The sequence below is a fragment of the Anas platyrhynchos genome, chromosome 8 (genome assembly GCF_047663525.1).
Source record: "Anas platyrhynchos isolate ZD024472 breed Pekin duck chromosome 8, IASCAAS_PekinDuck_T2T, whole genome shotgun sequence".
Taxonomy (NCBI): domain Eukaryota; kingdom Metazoa; phylum Chordata; class Aves; order Anseriformes; family Anatidae; genus Anas; species Anas platyrhynchos.
Window position 1 is genome coordinate 11585707 of NC_092594.1, and position 16581 is coordinate 11602287.

At 43.4% G+C, this 16581-nt stretch overlaps 1 protein-coding gene across 1 annotated transcript; it reads left to right on the forward strand.

Annotated features, from left to right (window-relative positions):
• The first annotated feature begins 41 nt into the window (after positions 1–41).
• LOC140002990 (pancreatic alpha-amylase-like) lies at positions 42–8075 on the forward strand. The gene is made up of 11 exons (XM_072041419.1): positions 42–384; positions 1754–1969; positions 2801–2947; positions 3245–3442; positions 4824–5054; positions 5949–6082; positions 6170–6292; positions 6407–6506; positions 6666–6787; positions 6896–7021; positions 7758–8075. Exons 2-11 carry the CDS (start codon positions 1802–1804, stop codon positions 7945–7947), a joined length of 1539 nt encoding a protein of 512 aa, XP_071897520.1. The 5' UTR covers positions 42–384; positions 1754–1801; the 3' UTR covers positions 7948–8075.
• The last annotated feature ends 8506 nt before the right edge of the window (positions 8076–16581 follow it).

Genomic DNA, 16581 nt, shown 5'->3' on the forward strand with positions numbered 1-16581 from the left:
ATTACGCCACTAAGTGCTACCACGGGGGCGAGGCCTCGCGGGGGCGGGGCGGCCCCAGGCCTCCGTGCGCGTCCCTTCACGGGGCGGCCGGCGGGGCCCGGGCTGCTTGGCGGCGCCGAGCCGCGGGGAGCCCTGAGGAGCTCCGATGAACCGAGCCCCAAACGCTCCGTTTTTTCCCCTCCCGAAGCAAGCCCCGTGCCACACAGGAGTGAACAAGCTGTGCCGGCGGAACACGCTGCGAGAGGCTGCGCGGAGCAGAGCTTCTGGCCGGAGGCAGGAGGCGGACAGCCTGGCAGCCCCTGCTTGGTCTGGATGGGATATGCTGAAAATGCTGAGCTCTGCTTAGGCTGTGGACATTAGTGCGCATACCGACCTGTAATTCTTGTAAGTGTAGCACTGCAGTAACTTCTGCAATGTTTTCATACTCTGGTTTTAAGCCGTGTAAGAATTGTGGCTGCTTTTGGACTGTAATTCTGTAAGAAATTTTAGATACTGGTAATTTACGATTTTGGATCATGTCATATTAGTTTTTTTATTAGATAGATGACACCAGGTATGAAAGACAGTGATTAATTTAGTAATGCACGCTCTCATCTTCCACTTTTTTTTTTTTTCCTTTTAAGAAAAAGAAAATACTATTATTAGCACTTGTGGTATTTTGGAAGTGCCAGCGGAGTTTTGTACCACTGACTTTTAACCCGGCAGAAGACAAGTTGGCAGGCCACGGTAGAGTTGTTCAGGAGCAACAATCCCCTCCCATTTCCTCTGACTTGCAGCAGGTGCATCTCTGCCTGGCTCTCTCATCCTCCCAGTGGGAATACAGACCTCTTTTTTTTTTTTTTTTTTTTTTTTTTTCTCCCCGCCCCATTTCAGAAGCATTTTGAGGCTAGACCCTTCAGTCTGCTGGGGCTTCCAACACCTCCATTCCTGTGTTGCTGCTTGTACTGACACCAGAACAGCCCTAAGCCTTATTCCAAAGAAACCAGATGCTATATTCAGTCTCCTCTTTGAGCGCTAGGCCCTGGGCTATTTGTGTCAAAATACATTCCTACTGCTTTGTGTAATTTAGTTGTTGCTTTCTCAATTGTATTATTTACTTTAAGGAAACAAGGACATGGATCTGCTTCCCTACCAGTAAAATTCTACAGCTATCACTGATTATAACATAAGCACGCAACAGGAAAACGTTACGTTAAACATTCAGTGGTTCTCAGGTTTGGAGTTGTTATGGTCGCTTCTGTATTTGAGGAGTCTTCAAGATTTGTGTTTGAATGGTGGACATCACGTCTATCATAACCTCCAAAATACCCTAATTTTCTTGGAAAGTCACGATAAGGAACATACGACTTTTCAAAGTCCTTTTTTAAATAGGCACAAGTCATAGTACTGGAGTATGAAAAAAAAAAGATGCCATGCAAGGATAAATAGCAACAGAGTATTATACATTAAAATGAAGAATGAAATGCCAGTTTCAGTCTATATAAACCACTCAATCCTTTGGTGTTTGTGAGTAGTTTCATTTTTATACTAATAAAAATACTACTTTGTGCATTAGAGACAGCCTATATTAAGCAACATCTTATTTTTATTTTAGAAAAATTAAGTTACCATTTGTACGTGAAGTTCATGTGGCTTAGATAAAACTAATTCTTAAACGGAATGAAAATCAGGTGAAGTTAAATAAATACGATGCCAAGGATTAACATTTAAAAGTAAATGCCTGTTCTGTAACGTGTACTTTACCCTCTTGCAGGAGAATAGATAAGCAGTAAGAAGAGCACAACTGGTCACAGAGCACACCATGGGTATCTGTTTTCTTCTGTTAATTGTAGGGGTTTGCTGGGCACAGTACAACCCCAACACTCAGGCTGGGAGGACTTCTATTGTTCATCTCTTTGAATGGCGCTGGGCCGATATTGCTCTTGAGTGTGAACGCTATTTAGCTCCTAATGGATTTGGAGGAGTTCAGGTATGTCTGTTCCTATCAGTAGGTAGTAAAATTGCTTCATTGATGGTAATTTCTTTTTCAAATGAAAATATTCAATTTACCAAAGGACAGGTACTGAAACAGAAAAAAAAAGAATGAAAGAAATTGGTAGTGCAAGTAGTAAATGCTGGCAAATATATTCCTCAGCCATCATTGTGTTAGAGTGAATTTATTTCATCACTCCACAGCACATGTTTTGCTCTATGTGCTATTATGTTTAAATGAATTAGAATTGTTTATCTCTGGCTAAACCTCTAAATCTTTTTTTTTTTTTTTTATACTACTGTGAATAACCTAAACTTACCTGCTTGATATTTAAATCAAAAGAAGTGCTTAAGAACTAGATAAACATAAAATTAAACTATGACTAAGAAAAATGAGCTCCCAGGAAAAGTACCAAAGTGCTGAAGATTTCAAATAAAATGCTACTAATTCTGTTCACCCAAGCTGGCAAGCTTCTCTCTGCCTGTCAGAGTGTCCGAGTATGCCATTAAAAGGCCCAGCTTCACATCATTTCAGACTATTTGATCTGTGAGGCATGCAGTCCAAAAGATGATTAGGAAACTATGTCCATGGACATAATTTTTCTAATACGTTTCTAACTGTTGAACATCTGGGCCTAAGTCTTTTAATTGCAGCTCGCTACAGTTTAAGAAGAGGATACTGGGGATCTGTGTGGGTTAAGTATTGTGAGTTGCTTCCATTAAAGGGACCTTGTTTTATATTTTTATGTTCTTTCTCTAACAATACTGAGCAAACATAATTAAACCGTTATTGGTATCCTGTTACCAAGAGACACCATCTTATTCACAGATCTCACCTCCAAATGAAAACGTTATTGTTGCTGACCCCTGGCATCCATGGTGGGAAAGATACCAGCCAGTCAGCTACAAGCTCTGCACACGATCTGGAAATGAAACTGAATTTAGAGACATGGTGACCAGGTGCAACAGTGTTGGAGTAAGTGCTTAGAAAACCTTGTGGTTTTTGTAGCGCTAGGATATAGACATCAGCTAATGTAGAAGGGAAGACAAGGTAGCTGTGGAGTAAAGATGTTTTTCTTCTATGAGTTGAGCTGTGTGTTGTACCACAACTCCTGTATATTAATAAAAGAAGTATCTTAAATAAAATGTTGAGGGAAGCAAGCAAGCAGAAATAGGAGGATATGGCAGGAGGTAAGAGAAAGATAACATTATTCAGATAGTAGCACTATGGAAAGTAACTTTCTTAAACTGAAACATGAGCATCATTCTGTAGGTGCATATTTATGTGGATGCGGTAATCAACCATATGTGCGGAGGTACTGCTGGTGCTGGCAACCATTCTACTTGTGGAAGCTATTTCAATGCAAAGACTGAAGACTTTCCAGCTGTGCCATATTCTGCTTGGGACTTTAATGATGGTAAATGTAAATCTGAAAGTGGAGACATTGAGAACTATCATGATGCATCTCAGGTAAAACCTAAAACTATAAATGCATTTTTATGTCCATCTGTTTCAGGGCTGTTATTTCTTTGCTCCCTTTTACTGTCAGACATACAGAAAATAAAACTCATGGAAAACTATCCTAATTGATAATAGAGGTTAGTGTTACTACCACGAACTCCACTTCTTTATCTAGAGCAAAGGGATAGCTCTACTTGAGCTAATGGCTCACCTTAAGATTTAAGTAATGTGCTTAGTTATTTTATAAGGACAGTTTTAAAGATTGTTAACTCTATTTAGGGATTCTTATTTGTGTTTTCTGTGCTTTAAAAAATATGAATTATTATTTACCCATTGCTATAATTTGGAAGCTTTCTTTGGTCTCAATTTCAGAAGAGAGAGATTAGGATTTACTAAAGAAAAACAGGCTAAAATATTGAAAACCAACTTTCTTGTTAGAGATTTCCCTTGCTAAGAAAGACCTCCTTTTGTGCAGATAAGGGGAGTCTGTCTGTTCCTGTGTATCTAATTATATGGTCAGGACTTTAAAACTACCACAGAACTGAAATTATTTTTTAAAGATAAATATGTGTTTTGCTTGAGCAATGTCATGCCTTTCAACTGTATTTAATCTTTCCTGAACCTAAGTTTAGGGGAGAGGAGTTTTAGGGAAATGGCAAAAGGGGGGAGATATAAATGTCTCTGGGATCTTGAGCAGCTGTAAAGGGTCATCTCTATTGTAGGTTCTTTAGTACAGGTTGCCACATAGGCTGATGTACCTTGCTGTTTCCACACAGATGCGTCAATAGCTGTGGAAACCCAACATAAGATTTATTAAACATATATTGAGTATACTGAAACACTTTTTTTAAAATACTCTTTTTGTGGAAATCTATGACCATCATTCTGTATTTACAAGAAACTAAGGCAAAAAAAGAGACAGAAGAGAAGAGTTTAATGTTTAGTAAGACTATAGAATTCAATATGTTTTAAAGATTTTGAAATATCATTTCCAGAAATCTTACCTGCGTCACAAAATAAGTAAGTGGGCTTGAAATAATAATGAATCCGCGTGTTAATACACTGGACTAAAAATAACATGATATTTTTGCCTTATACTTGCATTAAAAAGCTGATTATAGATTTAATTATGGCTCTCTGGTACATTCCTTCGTCACTTGCAGCTGTGTATGCTGGGCAAATGTAGGCTTTGTAATGCTCCTTCTACGTAGAGGACTGTCCATGATGTCAGTCTAGATGACTGTCCAAGGTGTAGGATATGCATGGTGAATGATGAACAGGGAAGGTTTCCTTTTGTCATTGTAACACAGAGAAATTCAAAGAAACATATGTAGAACATTAGATTTAGGTTGCAGGGTGAAAAATGTTTCATTTCGGAATTTTCATACAGGTCCGAAACTGCCGCTTGGTTAATCTTCTTGATCTGGCCCTGGAGAAGGACTATGTGCGCTCCAAAGTTGCAGAGTATCTGAACTACCTCATTGATATTGGTGTAGCAGGGTTCCGGATTGATGCTGCCAAGCATATGTGGCCAGAGGATGTGAAGGCAATTTTAGACAAGCTGAAAGACCTAAATACTAAGTGGTTTTCTGCAGGAGCCAAACCTTTCATTTATCAGGAGGTAGTCTCTATTTTCTTAATTGTAGTTTACATACGTCTTTTTTGCAGACAGAGTGTAGACTCAGTCCTGTACCTAAAGCAGTGCTTTGCTTGAGCTGGGCCTGAGCAACTTTCAGTCTTGATCTATAGAAAGTGATGTCAAGATTTAACAACCGTAATTTGAAATATCTAATTTGCCTGCAGAAGGTCATTTACGTGAAAAGTGCCTCAATTGTTTTGCACCTTTTAGAGCTAGTTAACCTGGAGATCTTACTGAGATGTAATTTACTGCATTGAATTAAATGTAAAAATTCTGTCAATCTCAAAAAGGTAAGATTTCAGTCTCAGAATTTTAAATTGTAAGTACATAAATTGCAACAGAGTATTATAAATGGTGATTACGTCTGAAATGGCAACTGATTGCATAATGGTCTGAAACTGTTTTCCCATGGCACAGCCAGTGTTCATTTCACATTCCCAATTTGTGTATGATGTTTGAGAAAGAAATCCAAGTAAGAAAAACAAAAAACAGATTCCAGTCAGTAAAAGCTAAAGTTGCCAGATACATTATATTAAAAATGTGTTGCCAAAAGATCTAAGGCAAATAGGTAATTGTCCTTTACGTATATCATGAAAAAAAGTAATGAGGTTACCCATGTGCTGGAGGCAGAGGTACTGGTGCTTACATTTTAGATAAAGCTCATGCAGCCCAAGCTATAATGCAGTAGTTATCAGACACAGTAAATAGATTGAGGATGGACATGCAAAAAAAAAATTGAGTGAGTTTGAGATAAAATTAACAAAATACCAATCAATGCAATATTGAAAAGAAATCAGATAGTAATATTAGCAAAAGTAGTGACTTTTCATTACCACTTTCTGTTCTAGTTGTAAGGAATGTTCTTTCACATATTAGGTAATTGACTTGGGCGGCGAGCCAATCACAGGCAGTGAATACTTTGGAAATGGCCGAGTGACCGAATTCAAATACGGCGCAAAACTGGGGACAGTGATCCGCAAGTGGAATGGAGAAAAGATGGCCTACTTAAAGTAAGGGCACCCATTGTGCAGCTTGCCTAGGATACGCTGGATGCGCAGCTTGGCGGGGTAGATTCAAGTCCTTGTGTTTTTGGCCAGGAACTGGGGAGAAGGCTGGGGCTTTGCGCCTTCTGACAGAGCCCTGGTCTTTGTGGATAATCATGACAACCAGCGGGGGCACGGGGCTGGTGGAGCTTCCATTCTCACCTTCTGGGACGCCAGGTAAGGAATGCGGGGTTGTCTGGCTGATGCCTCTTCCTCTTGCTGATTTGTTTGTCTCTTTGTTCCCCGGCACGCTTTCTCTTGCCACATCTCATTATGCTTTTGGCCCATCAGGCTTTATAAAATGGCTGTTGGTTTCATGTTGGCTCATCCGTATGGATTCACACGTGTGATGTCAAGTTATCGTTGGACAAGAAATTTTGTAAATGGGAAGGTAAGTTTGTAACGCTCAAGATTCACGTTTGCTAAACTTCTCAAGTGATTTCTCTGTCCAATCTTGGATCGGGTGGGTGGAAATTAGGTGCGCCATCCATCCCGCTTTTTGCTCTGCGTTTTCCAGTAAGAACTTTCAAATGTCTCTTTTCAATAAAAGGACGTCAACGACTGGATTGGACCACCTAGCAACTCGGATGGATCAACAAAGTCTGTTACAATCAATGCAGACACGACCTGTGGCAACGACTGGGTTTGTGAGCATCGCTGGCGCCAAATAAGGTAGGAGACTGTGGAGCAAAACGCAGTAAAAGCAGTGACTTTTGCATGATGAGCCTCTTGGCTGTGGAGTCTTGCAACTCCAGTGACAGCCATTCCTGGCATTTTCAGGAACATGGTTATCTTCCGTAACGTGGCAGACGGCCAGCCTTTCTCAAACTGGTGGGACAATGGCAGCAATCAAGTAGCTTTTGGCCGTGGCAATAAAGGCTTCATCGTCTTTAATAATGACGACTGGTAAGTTGGTGGGAGAGACTGTATCCCCGAGGAGAAGCATAGCTCCCCAGCCGGAACGCTGAAAGGGCTCAGGTGTTGGGAGGGGGGATGTCCTTGAGCTAGAGCGCTGACAGGTGAATGGAGAACATGGAAAGCAAGGCTGAGGTGTCTGAGTGGAGCGTCTGAAGATGTACAGATTGTTCGTTAGCATCTTGAGCATCCCATTCCTGTGGTCTGCCTCACATACAGTGTCATCTCCAGTACACCCACATATGAGTTCACATGAGAAGAGGCTGAGGCTGTGGACAGAGCAGTGCCCAAGGATGGAAGCAGTAGGAGCTGAAGTTTTGGTAGTTCTGAGCGGAGCAGGCACTCTCTCACTTCCCTCATCCAAACTTGCCTGTCCAATCCAGGCCAGTCCAAGCCCGTTCAACCCTAATGGATTGAACGCTCATCACAATTAGGATTACCTTTAGCAGCACGCGTCCTGTTGTGAAGCTCTTTTATGCTTTGATTTTGTCCTGTCCTTTTCTTCCAATGAGAACAACTCCTGCAGCCTGAGCGAGATTCACACAGTGGCCTCCCCAGTTCTGGAAAAGGAGTGCAGGGAGAGAAGCAGGGTCAGGCTCAGTAACTCCCTTGCATCGCATTGCCTTTCCAAGTCATGCAATAGCATCAGCTTCAGAATTCCTTTACCCAGTTGCTAATATCCCTTTTGAAAACAACAGAGAAGCGGCATTCACTGATTTTCACACAGGTACATGAACGTCAATTTGCAAACTGGTCTGCCTGCTGGTACCTACTGTGATGTTATTTCTGGACAAAAGGAGGGCAACACGTGTACTGGAAAGCAGGTGTATGTTTCTGGGGATGGAACGGCTAACTTCCAGATCAGTAACACTGATGAAGATCCATTTGTTGCAATTCATGTTGATGCCAAGTTATAACTTCAATCAGAATTTGTTTCTCTCCTGTCGGTCTGTACGTATGCTCTTTCCCCCATTTGTGATTCCCTGGTGTTCAAGATCCTGTGACTCTCCGTTCCCAGTGAACAATAAATGGCAATCAAACTGAAGAGTGATGTCTTTCCTCCTAATGAACTGGGTCGTAGTAGCATTATCACGTCATAACTGGGGGCCATACCATTGGCAGCTCTTAAGGCTATCAAGAGAGCACTGTATTTCCCAGATCACAGAAACACAGAAGAAAATAAAAAATAAGACAAAAGAAGCCAGCACCTGAGCAAGTTAAAATGTTCTCTTTCCAAGGCTGATAGGTGCACGCATAGCCATAAGCTGGAGCAGGCACATTGGGGCAGGCAGCTGCAAGCAGTGCCTCTGCTTGCCAGCAGTATGTCCTTTCTCTGGGGCAAAGCCAATGTGGAGCCCAGGTCAGCAGATGAAACTTGGCTGAGCCAATCAGTTATTCCAGCCTTTGACATTAATCAAGCCAGTGTGTGGCCTGGTTCACACTCCGTTTATGTCCTTTAGCAAAGAAAAGATCCGTTCTCCCACTATTGTCCTCAGTGGCTTCCTGCAATTTAACAGTCATGCTGGCTGTTTCACAGGCTGTTCCACCTCTTTATTTATTTGCTTTTGCTTTTGTTTTTATGTTATTTTTGATGTTGGTTTGCTCTTTAGTGTTTTTTTTCATGCTCATGTTAACGTGCAGTCTGTCACTCACAAAGTGTGTGATTCTCTGCTTGCTATTAGATTAAACTTCCCTAACTCCAAATGTAAACATCTAGCCATTAAGATTGCATGCTCTAACCACCATACCTTTTGTGGAAAATGATTGAAATGACACACATCCACCTGAGGTTTCTGTAAGTATTAGGCAATAAAGGCATTTAGAATACAGAGAGGGATATATCCCTGCTTGTAATCATTCCTCAATCCAAATGTTCCATGATGTTTGAGTGCAGCATTTATTTTATGTGATGTAGCAATTGAAGAGTCAGTCTTTGCTGTCTGTTTCATTCTAGAATGTCAAAGAAAAGAAATCTTGTCACTGTCTTCTTAAGTGAATTCAAAATTTGGTCGCCAAACTGTTCACTGCTTTTGAAAGATCAGGCCTGCACCCAGTCCCTGGAAAGGTGTTGGAACAACTTGTTCTGGATGCTATCTCCAAGCAATTCAAAGACAAGAATGTTATTTGGAGTAGTCAGCATGGATTCACGAAGGGGAAGCCGTGCTCGACCAACCTCGTTGCCTTCTATAATGGCATCACCAGCTGGGTAGATAGGGGGAGAGCAGTGGATGTGATCTACCTTGACTTTAGCAAGGCTTTCCATACTGTCTCCCATGACATCCTGCTAGCAAAGCTAAGAAAGTGTGGGATAGAGGAGTGGACAGTAAGGTGGGTTGAGAACTGGCTGACTGGCTGAGCTTAGAGGGTGGTGATCGGTGGCGCAGAGTCCGGCTGGAGACCCGTGAGTAGCGGTGTTCCCCAGGGGTCGGTGCTGGGTCCGGTCTTGCTCAACATCTTCATCGATGACCTTGATGAGGGAATAGTGTCTGCCCTCAGCAAGTACGCCAATGACACAAAGCTGGGAGGAGTGGCTGACGCGCCAGAAGGCTGTGCTGTCATTCAGCAAGACCTGGACAGGTTGGAGAGATGGGCAGGAAGAAACCAAGTGAGGTTTAATAAGAGCAAGTGCAGGGTCCTGCACCTGGGAAGGAACAACCGCACGTATCAATACAGGCTGGGGGGCGACCTGCTGGAGAGGAGCTCTGAGGAGAAGGACATCCTGGTGGACGACAGGTTGACCATGAGCCAGCAGTGTGCTCTGGTGGCCAAGAGGGCCAATGGGATCCTGGTGTGCATGAAAAGGAGCGTGGCCAGCAGGTAATGGGAGGTGATCCTCCCCCTCTACTCTGCCCTGGTCAAGCCTCACCTGGAGTACTGTGTCCAGTTCTGGGCTCCCCAGTACAAAAAAAAAGACAGGGATCTCCTGGAAAGAGTCCAGCGGAGGCCACAAAGATGATACAGGGCCTGGAGCATCTTCTCTATGAGGAAAGGCTGAGACACCTGGGTCTGTTCAGCCTGGAGAAGAGAAGACTGAGGGGATCTCATCAATGTGTATAAATACCTGAGGTGGGGGAGACAGAAGGATTTGGCCAACCTTTTTCAATGGTTTGTGGGCATAGGACAAGGAGCAATGGTCACAAGACAGAGCACAGGCAGTTCTGCACCAACATCGGAATGAACTTCTTCATGGTGAGGGTGACGGAGCGCTGGAACAGGCTGCCCAGGGAGGTTGTGGGGTCTCCTTCTCTGGAGATATTCAAGGCCCATCTGGACGCCTACCTGGGAAGCCTGCTCTAAGGAACCTGCTTTGGCAGCGTGGTTGGACCCGATGATCTTTTGAGGTCCCTTCCAACCCCTACGATTCAGTGATTCAGTGATTCTGTGACCCAGCGTTTGTGTTTGTTCCTTTTGTTTCAAGCTCTTTTTGGTACATATTTGCTTCCTAAAACAATACAAAGAAGGTGAAAAAAGCAAGTGTCTTCCTGAACAACAACAGGTCTTTGAGATGAGTCAGGAAACCTAGAGGTACTGTCAAGTTTATTGTTGATCTTCAGGTTTATTGTTGATCTTCAAAAACAGTTAGCACTGTTTTCTTCATTGTTATTTCTTCTGCTTTATATGCAGTGGCACCGTTAAGTCTTCATGCAAACTAATGCTCGTGCCGGCTGTTCCAAAGGTAAAAGAGAAATGTAGGTCTTTCTCAGGCATACTCAGCTTAGACCTTGTGAACCAGTTGAAAGGCAGAAATCCTATTTGCATGTGTCAATATACAGTATTAATTCCAGTGGTACGTGCAGTGCTGAGGCCGAGTCTTTAATTTCTACATCACGTAAAATAAATGCTGCAGTCCAACAGGATGGAAGATTTGGATTCAGACATGATCACAAGCCAAGACATATCCATCTGACAGATGATGCCAAGCTGGGGAGATGTGTCTATCTGCCAGAGGGTAGGAAGGCCCTGCAGCGGGACCTGTACAGCTTGGATTGATGGGCAGAGGCCAAGGGGATAACGTTCAAGACGGCTAAGTGCTGGCTCCTGCCCTCTGGCCACAACAACTCCATGCAGCGCCACAGGCTTGGGGCCGAGTGGCTGGAAAGCAATTATTATTATAAGAGGATATGGGGGTGTTGGTCAACGCTCACCTGAGCACGAGCCAGCAGTGTGCCCAGGTGGCCCAGAAGGCCGATGGCGTCCTGTCTTGTATCAGGAATAGTGTAGCCAGCAGGACCGGGGAGATGATCGCTCCCTGTACTCTGCTTTGGCAAGGCCGCACCTTGACTACTGTGTTCAGTTTTGGGACCCTTAGTACAAGAAGGACACCAAGGCCCTGGAGCTGGTCCAGAGAAGGGCTACAAAGTTGGCGAAGTGTCTGGAACACAAGTCTTATGAGGAGTGGCTGAGAGAACTGGGGTTGTTTAGTCTAGAGAAGAGGAGGTTCAGTGCAGGCCTTACTGCTCCCTACAGCGACCCTAGAGGAAGGTGTGGGGAGCTGGGGGCCGGCCTCCTCTCGCACATTACTAGCGACAAGAGGGGATGGCCTCAAGTTGCACCAGGGGTGGTTCAAGTTGGAAATTAGGAGATATTTCTTCTCAGAAAGAGCAGTTAGGCACTGGAATGGGTTTCCAGGGAAGTGGTGGAGTCACCGTCCCCGGGGGTGTTCAAGGAAGGATTGGGCTTGGTGCATAGGGACATGGTTTAGTGGGTGACCCTAGTGGTAGGGGGATGCTTGAACAAGATGATCTGGGAGGCCTTTTCCAACCTTAATGATCCTGTGATTCCACGATCTCTGCATTCTGCATGCCTTTGTTGCCTGTTATTTATGGACACCTCAGGTGGATGTAGGTCATTTCAATCATTTTCCACAAAAGGTACGGTGGTTAGAGCTTGCAATCTTTATGGCTGGGCTTTTACATTTGGGGTTAGGTAATGTCTGTCCAATACTTTGCAGAGAACCATCCAGTTTCTGAGTGATAGACCTGAATGTCAACATGGGCCAGAACCAAAACTAAACAACAGTCAAGCAACCAACCAACCAAAACCAAAATCAACCAACCAAAACAAACAAACAAAAAACTTTACAACAACCTAGTTCAGCATGGAGACGAGCATACGCTCTGCTCCACTCTCTGTCAGGATATCCATTGCAAACCTGTCTTTTGCCCCTGGGATCAGGCCAGGCAGCACTCCTGCCCTGTTGAAAGAAGCTGGCTCCCCATTCCAGTTGCTGCTTGACTGCCCGGAGCCTGTTGCTTGCAGTGAGGGATAGCACAGGACAGCCCAGATGGCAGTGAAAGATTTTGGTCAAGCCACATCTTCACAGACAGCAAATGACTTAGCGTTATTTGCTTGGAAGAAAACAGTTGTCTTACTCATGAGATATGTTATGAACAAATTATCGATGGTCTCCATTTCCAGAGAACGCTTCCTTGCAAATGGATAACCTTTAATTAAGAGTGTTCACTTGTAACACTCGTTTTGATCAGAATAACCTTTGGATAGCTTGCAGTTTCTGCACTCTAAATTAGAGGTATCTGAGATAGTTTTCTTCTGATATTCTTTTGTTTTTATTCTTGTTTTTATGTGGTAGTTGTTATAAGCTCCCTCTTAATTAATTTTCAGAGAGCATTGCATTAATAATAGAAAGGAATTTATTGAGTAAGCAACAGCAAGCAAAACAGCGCTGGGCGGCCGGGGAGTCTCGGCTCCGCCAACGGCGCGCACCTTACCCCCCCCCAGGGTCCCTTTTTATATCTTGGTGATTTCAGGATTACGCAGCACATCTTGGTGTATTCTGCGACTGCGCGCACTGTTGCTAGGGGGTCGTCTCTGTCCCTCTGGTGGTCGTGAAGATGAAGGCCGTAGTCTTCCTCGGCGTTGTGGTTCAACTTCTTTCTTTATTTGGTCATGTTGGCCCAGCGTGAGACAGGAAGGCAGGGTGTTGATACACTAGTTTAACAACTTATCAGAAAATGGTTACATGAACTTTGCAGCTGTGTTTTCTGAACAAAAGAGGCTACTGAGATGCAGAAGGAGGGAAGGGGAGAGGATTCTTTTTTTGTTACATTAAGCAATGGAATTTTCATAGTGTCTAGCTAAGCATTATACAGCTCCTTACTTCAGCAGGAAACCTTCGCAACACCTGCTCCTCAAATAAAACTCTTTGTTTTATAATACAAAGGACAATGAACAAACATCTATGGTGTATGTATTACAATCCCTCCTTTTTCTTTTAGTTACTCATTTTGTTCATTGAATCTCTGCAATGCTTGACTACTAAGAACTAATGTTTCCTCGATTTCTTCGTTAGTACTTACTGGCTCATATTTGGCACGTATAAGCATTAGATGTGCCGCTTCTAAACGACCTTTTACAATTGCAATCAGTTTATTAAAAATACATGGCCCGAAAGTTAGCGCTGCTATTAATAACAATAAAGGTCCTGCTATAGTTGACAGTAAGGTAGTAAGCCAAGGTGAATAATTAAACCAAGATTCATACCAGTTCTGCCGGTCTTCATATTCCCGTTTTCTCTTCTCCAATCCTTCCCTGAGCTTGGCCATGGTATCCCTTACCACTCCAGTATGGTCAGCATACATGCAACATTCTTCTTTCAGGGTTACACACAACCCGCCCTGTTGTAGAAATACCAAATCTAATCCTCTACGATTTTGTAGCACTACCTCTGAGAGTGACCTGACAGATTTTTCCAGGGCTGAGATAGATTGTTCAATCCGGGTCAGGTCCTCATCCACAGCAATGCGTAAAGAGGTGAACTCTTGATTTTGCTTGACCAATGAAGCAACTCCAGTACTGACCCCTGCCCCTCCCAAGATTATTAAAGTGGCCAGAGTTAAAGCTGTGATCGGTTCCCTTTTTTCCAAATGATAATTTGCTGCCGTGTGCTGAGCATACATATAATCCTCAGAATGGTATAAAATCCTTGGTATAATTATTACCTGTACACAGAAATCATGAGACGCATTAAAGACTCTTAGCGATAGACAAGGAGTCACACCTACTGATGAGCAAACCCACCTGGCGTTGCTAGCCGGGATTAACCATTCAGCTGATTGTTTTCCATTCTCCGTGATATTACATAGGTGGCGCTTCCCCCCAGGAACCGTGCCCACACATCTACCACTCCCAGTGACTTGTGTTAGTGTTACCCCTATCTCTTTACCCCAGTTGCATTGTAGGGGGTTGCTCTCGTTTGTGCGGGTGAGCTCCCCAAGGTCCCCTATAGCATCATAATATGGGGGCCTTATACTAAAACATAACCAGCAATGCTCTGTCATATTTGGGTTTGTTTTGTTTAATAGTTGGTAGCTGGCATTCATGACCTCCCATATGTTACTCTCAGCTATGTTATCATTTTCAGCTACGTCTGAGCTCAAAAGGCTGCTGAAGGTTGGCACTGTAGCATTTTCTGCAGGCTGGATTCTCTGAACATTTCTTGATAATACCTCATTTGGTCCTACCGCCTGGGGCTTATCAGCAACCTCCTTCTTTATTAGTATGAGCCCTCCCCTGTCAAACCCGTTTTCGTAATATCTTACACCCCATGTTTTTCCCAGTAGCCAGGCCTGGTCGTTTGGATTAGTTACATTAAGATACAAAAAGTTACAATTCCTAAGCCTTTTACACCCATAGGGCCCATATTCCACTTGCAAAAATTTGTCTCGACCAGCCCCGGGAATCCAATCTGAAGCAATGGTCTCACATCCCCAATAAGCACAGAAGTAAGCATTTGGAAAATTGCAGTAGCTCCTTCCTGGGTTAGAACTTGGGCAAAAATAGTAACTTGATACATTCCTGCACGAACCATCAGTAGTTATTATTTCACATAGAGTAGTTTGGAAACTCGGTGCACCGGCTATAGTGACAGTTCCGAGGATGGTTTGATCTTCCCACCTTATTAAACTCCACTTGTAAGGCTGATGGGGGTGAGCAGATCCATGGTTTATCAGGCTGGTAATAATGACCCCAATGTATTGTAGGAGGTGATTAAAACCCATCTCTCAAGGTGCTTTGACCAGGCCTTGCCCAGCCTCTTTAGTGCTTCCCCACCATTTTACTCCTCTGCCTCGCTCGTCAGTTCGGTTGCAGCGAACTACGAGGTATCGATTCTTCTCGGCAGCAGCAGTATTCTTCAGGGGAATCTGAGGAATTGCCCGCACCTGTTTCAAAGAGATGATAAATAGGGTTTCCACCCACTCCCACAATACACAGCCAGCACACAATACTTATCGAGTCCGTTTCAGTGTCAGTTTCAGGTCCTCAGGTCCTGGTGCTATTTCCCACTTATCCTCGTAGACTGGTCCTTTCACACGGCTGGCATGAGTCCACCCCTTCTCCGCTGTCCGGACAGCCGTTTCTGTGGTAAGCAAAACAACATAGGGACCTTCCCATCGTGGTGTTAAAGACGTCTCTTTCCAAGTCTTAATTAAAACCTTGTCCCCGGGATGTATCTTGTGAATTGCTATGTCTAACGGAGGGCGTTGTGCTACCAAACCTTTCGCTCGGAGCTCCCTCTGTCGATTCGTGAGTTGTATTAAATAAGGTCTTAACTGGGCATCCTGTAACTGAGGGTGATCAAGTGGCAATTCCAAGTCATAGGGCATACCATATAACATTTCAAAAGGAGAAATTCCTACATCTGTCCTGGGCTGTGTCCGTATGTTTAACAGCGCAAGAGGTAAACATTTTACCCAAGAGGCTTTTGTTTCCAGCATTAGTTTAGTTAGTTGTTTTTTAATTTCACCATTCATTCGCTCTACCTTTCCAGAACTTTGGGGATGCCACGGAGTGTGGTATTCCCAATTTGTTCCTAGAGCTTTCATGGTCTCTCGAGACACTTTGGAGACAAAATGAGGGCCTCGGTCAGAGTCAATTGTTTCTACAATTCCATATCTAGGGATAATATTTTCAAGTAGTATTTTTACCACGGTTTGAGCCGTGGCCCTTGCCGTCGGAAAGGCTTCAACAAAATGTGTAAGATGATCTACAATCACTAACAGATATTTGTACCTTCCTGTTTTTGGAAGATCTGTAAAGTCCAATTGAATTTTAGCAAAAGGTCGGTGAGCCAATTCCCGACCTCCCGATACTTTTTTCCTCAAATGTTGGGCGTTTACCTTTCTGCAAGTTAAACAATCATTTACAATTCGTTTGGCTATATTATAAATTCCAATACACATATACTTTATTGCAAATTGATCCACCAATGCTTGAGTTCCCCAGTGGGTGTTTTCGTGAAATCTTTGTAATACCCTCAGAGCCGCGGATTTTGAAAGCATTTCGCGTCCATCAGGCAGCACCCATTTGCCTTTATCTGTTTCTTTTATCCCCATTTGATTCATTTTGCTCTTTTCTTGTAATGTGAAGCTAAACAGAGTATAAATTGGCCTATGATGGTAACAATGTGTATGTTTCTTCCCGTCACCCCATTCGTAATCATCGCATGGAAATTTCATTAAATCATTCCCGCAGTCTGAGCAGTCTTCCCTTGTTTTTGTAATTCGCATGGTCATTAGTGCCGCTCTTTTAGC